The sequence below is a fragment of the Triticum dicoccoides genome, chromosome 7B, assembly GCF_002162155.2.
Source record: "Triticum dicoccoides isolate Atlit2015 ecotype Zavitan chromosome 7B, WEW_v2.0, whole genome shotgun sequence".
Classification (NCBI taxonomy): Eukaryota; Viridiplantae; Streptophyta; class Magnoliopsida; order Poales; family Poaceae; genus Triticum; species Triticum dicoccoides.
The window spans coordinates 475,313,549-475,318,538 of NC_041393.1; the positions used below are offsets into that span (position 1 = coordinate 475,313,549).

Below are 4,990 nucleotides of genomic sequence, written 5' to 3' on the forward strand. Positions count from 1 at the left end.
TCAATGGGGAAACTGGGCACTTCTTCCGGAACAAGAGGGGCTTGCGACAAGGCAATCCCCTATCGCTGCTTCTCTGTAGTTTTGTTGTGGATGCTCTTTCTGCTATGTTTGACATGGCCAAACTAGCAACTGCAATATGCAGACGACACGATGTTGCTTTTCGAGCCGGATCAGCATACCATCACAACTGTTAAGTTGCTGCTGCTTTGTTTCGAGTTGATGGCCAGTGCGAGGTGGTGTCCATGGGGTTGGACATCGCTGAGGGTAGGAGGGTTGCAGACCTTCTCAATTGCAAGCTAGGCAATTTTCCCATTTCTTACCCGAGTCTCCCAATCTCCACCAAAAACATTTCCATAGAGGAATGGGAACCTATTTATGTCTTCTGGGTCTAGGCTGATCCTTACCAATTCTAGCTTGTCTTTGCTGCCCATGTTTACCATGGGTATGTTCCTCCTAGCTGATGGGGTTCATGCTAGGCTGGACCCGCCTCGTTCCAGGTTCTTTTGGGAAGGGGCTGGTTCCAAGCGTAAGTATCACATGGTCAAGTGATCAGCAATATGCCGCCCCAAGAACCAGGGAGGGCTAGGGGTGATAAACTCCAAACTCATGAACGTAGCTCTCCTCTCCAAGTGGATCTGGAAACTTTCCCAAAATGCTTTGGGGCTTTGGCCGGATCTTCTTAAAGCCAAAAAAATTCCCAACAGATTCTTTTTCGAGTCTGCTGCCCGCGGCTCGCCGTTCTGGAACGGGATCTAAGTGGCTTTTGCCTTGGGGGCTAAGTTTGATGTTAACAACGGCGGTCAATTCGCTTTTGGTTCGACTCGTGGGTGGATATTCAGCCGCTTTTGATGGAGCTCCAGGCCCTGTTTTCGCTCGAGGTTGAGCCAAACATTTTGGTGGCAGAGGCCTTGAGTTCCTCACCACCGGCCATTGCCTTTCGCCATGAGCACTCCCCCATCGAGCGTGGCAGCTGGGCTTGCCATGCACTAACGTGGGTTCGATTAGTTTGAATAATAATCCTGACCAGGTGTAGTGGCACCTCTCTTCTTCGGGGCAGTTTTTGGTTTAGTCATTGTACGCCAAACTTACCAAGGGCCCTGTTTTGAATGTAGCCAGAGAGCTTTGGAAAGCCAGAATTCCCCTTAAAGTCGAGATCTTCTTATGGCAAATGTTCCGCAATCGCCTCCCAACCCCGGTCAACATTGCCAAGCGCAATGGACTTTCCGAGGGCCAATGTGTGTTCGGTACAGGAGGATGGCAACCACACATTCTTTCGCTGTTATTTAGCTAAATTTGCTTGGATTGCTGTTAGGGAGGCCGTGGGGGTTAGCTGAAACCCTGCTTCTTGTGCCGATTCGCTTACTTGCTTATCTTATGTGCATGATTCTTCTAAACTTGTGATGTGGAGCTGTGTTGGGGCATTGCTATATCCATAACAAGATAACGATCGCGGGGGTGTTTCCGTCGTACCCAGCTGACTGAATCTTTAAATGCATCCTGTTTTTGCAGGAATGGGCTCCGCTGGGGAGGCGTCAAGACGCTGATGCCTGCAGGCGGCAATGGCTAAGCTCCGTTGTACCGGTACCGGCGCGTTGTGCCTTTTGGTGTCCCGAGCCTGCGTGCTCTGTTCGGGCTGATGGCCCTGTAAGCTGACTATTTATATCTGGTTGTGTGAACCTTTTTGTATGACTATTTCTACCTGGTTGTGTGAAACTTTTCGTGTGACTATTTCTATCTGGTTGTGTGAACCTTTTCGTACCGTCTGTTTTATGTACTCTGCCTGCTGTGTGGGCTTCGTTCTACATACTGTATTTTGCAAATCAATCCCAATGTGTCTTAAATGTGTTGATTTGAAATATTTTGCATGAAAAAAATACATGAAGTTTGATGGCGAGGGGAAGTGGCAATGAAGTAGGTACCAGAGGAAGAAATGGACGCCGACCTTGATGGCGAGGGAGTGGTCGTAGACGCCGAGGCACTCGAGCAGCGCGAGCTTGCGAAGCTCGGCGTCGGGCCCTGGCTCCGTGAGCCAGCCACGGAACACACCCCGGCGCGTGAGGTACCCGATCCGGCGCATGGTGGCCTCCCTCTGCCCTTCCTTCCCCTCGTTGTAGTCCGGCGACACGAACACCTTGCCGCCGGCACGGCGGGGGCAGAAGAGCGGGCTCTCCTCCATCGCGCCGTACGCCCAGTCGCGCTCCCGCAGGTGGTGCCCGTCGAGGAGCGCACGAAGCTCCATCGGCGCGAACGCCGGCGGGGCCTCGGACGATTCCGGGGGCGCGTAGCTCAGGCACGGGGAAAACTGCAGCCCCGCCACGGCGGCGGCGGCACCGGAGGGGAGGCCAGCGAGGTGGCGGGCGATCGCCGCCGCGCGGCGGGCTTCCGGGGGCGCGTAGCTCAGGCACGGGGAAAACTGCAGCCCCGCCACGGCGGCGGCGGCACCGGAGGGGAGGCCAGCGAGGTGGCGGGCGATCGCCGCCGCGCGGCGGGCAGCGGCGGTGGGAGAAGCGTCCATCAGCGGCACGCGTCTGGAATTGGTTGGCAAGTCAACGTGGATTGGTGGGTTGGGACTTGGGAGACGGAGGGAGGGAGGGGAGGGGAGAGGGGCAGATGAGAACAGAGGGGGAAGCTTGCGAGATGTTCCAAGCTCCAGGCCAAACGGATTTTTTCAACAGAAATGCCACCCACGGCAGCGAACGGAATTTTTCTGACGTACGGCCGCGACGATTTATTTTCTTGACGTACGGACGCAACGGATTTAAGTATTCTTTTTGAGACGGCCCTAACAGAATTGGTACTTCCTTCTATCCATATTACTTTTGATAGCAAAAGGGCCCGTGCGTTGCAACGGGAGAAAAGAATAACACGCGTTTTTAATTTATAAAAATATTGTATAATCTAAGTATTTGTAGCTAATACTCAAACAAAGATTGTCTTTGCCTACAAAAGCGCAAGTTCAAAATTTTACATGTCTTCTATTTAAACACGGCTTGCATGTAGATTTAATACGTACAAAGAAACGGGCAAGTGATCTTCAATTTCGTCTACAGTCCTGATTTTGCTGAGATGTTCATCCACAATCCGGATCATTACCGATATGAAAGAAAGACGAATAATGCACTGTTGATTAAGATTGCACCCTAGATAATATTTTTTAAATGGTTAATAGATAAAATAACGTCACATTCAGATTGTATATATTTTTCTAGTCAAATTCCATATATAACATGTTTTTAGAAGATATGAGTATTTTAGAAAACATTTGATATGTACTATGGGTTTAATGTAAGAAACATTAAGGGATTTTTTATAAAATAGCATGACGGACTAAGAATACCTATTTATTTTATTAATAGGTATAGATGAAACAAAAGTATGTAGCACCGAAATACAGCTAGATACATCCATATTTGCATGTGACGCTAACCACCAGAAAGACAACACGTGTACCTTATATGTAGCATCGAAATACAGCTAGATACACCCATGTTTGCGTGCAGCGCTAACCACTAGAAAGACAACACGTGTACCTTATCCTCTCCCCAACGCCCGTACCCACCCGTTCTTCCTCGCGACCGCCCGAGCAACAAACTCCATGGATCTAGGCCGGCCTTTACCTCCTGCCTCCTGTGTTGTTCGTGCGCCCCTCGGGGCAACATTGCCATTCCATGGTCGGGGCTCTTCGCCATGGCCGCGTCGTCGTCCCATGGCCGCGCGTGAGAGAAGCTGCAACCGGCAGCGCAAAATGCTACAACCGGTGGCAAAAATAGCTTCAACCGGCAAAATAAAAAGTTTTAAAAGACAGACCAAGATGCTGGTCGTCGGCGCATTCCTGCAACAAAAGATGCAACCGGTGGCCTGGAAAACTACAAACGGCGACGGGAAAGCTTCAACCGAAAATGCGGAGAAGCTGGTCGCCGGGGCACCGAGCACAAAAAAGCTGCATCCATTGAATTGGAAGCTTCAACTGTTGAATTGAAAAGCTTAATCCCGCCTTATGGAAAGCTTCAACCGGCTTCATAGAAAGCTTCAACCAAACAAAAGGCTGCAATCGTTGACATGAAAAGCTTAAACCCTAGTTTTGAAAAGCTTCAACCATTTTTTATGCATTCGACTACTGCGATGGCTTCATTGCGGAGCTGCGGCAGCGAGGAACTCCAGGGACCGACTACTGGACGGCTTTCGCCGGAGATGCGGCCTTCAACGATGAACGGCATTGCTGCAAGCCTTTGTCGGAACTGCGACCTTCGCCGGCAGGGGCTGCTTGCGGCGGAGCCGACGAGAGCCACGGCGAGCGGAGGGTGCTTCAACAGGGGGGCACGCTGGGAACAAGAGACGCTGCTGCCGGTAAGGAGCGTCGAAGGTGACGGATGCGTTCCCTTGGAAGCGTTGACCGGGAGGAAGAAGAAAGAGTAGGGGTTGGGATCCAGTTCAGACAGATCAGATAGACCGCATCGGGCGGCTAGGCCGCTCCCGGCCAAAACTTTCGACCAGCACGCCGGCACCTAGCAGTCGCCTAGTAATATGAATTGGAGAGACTATATATTGTCAAATTCCAAAAAGTCTGATACTATCTTCATTCCGAAATATAGGACCTTTTGATAGGCTACTACGTCCATTCTAAATATAAGACGTTTTGGTATGCTAGTTGTCTCCATTAGCCTATCTTAGCCTATCAAAACATCTTATATTTTAAAATGGAGGTAGTAGCACGTTTAAATATATAAATGTACACGTACGTACATTTGGCTTGTACATTGGGGAAACTATTATGTGCTTGTGAACACATGAAGAAGCTCTATGGTGATGGGCTCCTAACTTCATCTGATTTTGGGTCGTTTGAGACATGTGAATCATGTTTGCTCGGCAAGATAATTAAGTCTCCTTTTGCAAAGAGTTGCGAGAGGGCTTCTGAGCTGTTGGAGCTTATACACAGCGATGTGTGTGGTCCAATGAGCACGACTGCTAGAGTTGGCTATCAGTATTTCGT

General features: G+C 50.2%; 1 protein-coding gene across 1 annotated transcript in view; it reads right to left on the bottom strand.

Moving 5' to 3' along the window:
• The window catches only part of LOC119340123 (acyl-coenzyme A oxidase 3, peroxisomal-like), a 13,372-nt gene extending 10,758 nt beyond the window's left edge, over positions 1–2,614 (bottom strand). Inside the window, exon 1 of the mRNA XM_037612026.1 lies at positions 1,920–2,614. Coding sequence (XP_037467923.1) covers positions 1,920–2,515 — 596 coding nt within the window. The 5' untranslated portion in view covers positions 2,516–2,614. The remainder of the gene's footprint in view (positions 1–1,919) is intronic.
• Between the last annotated feature and the right edge of the window lie 2,376 nt (positions 2,615–4,990).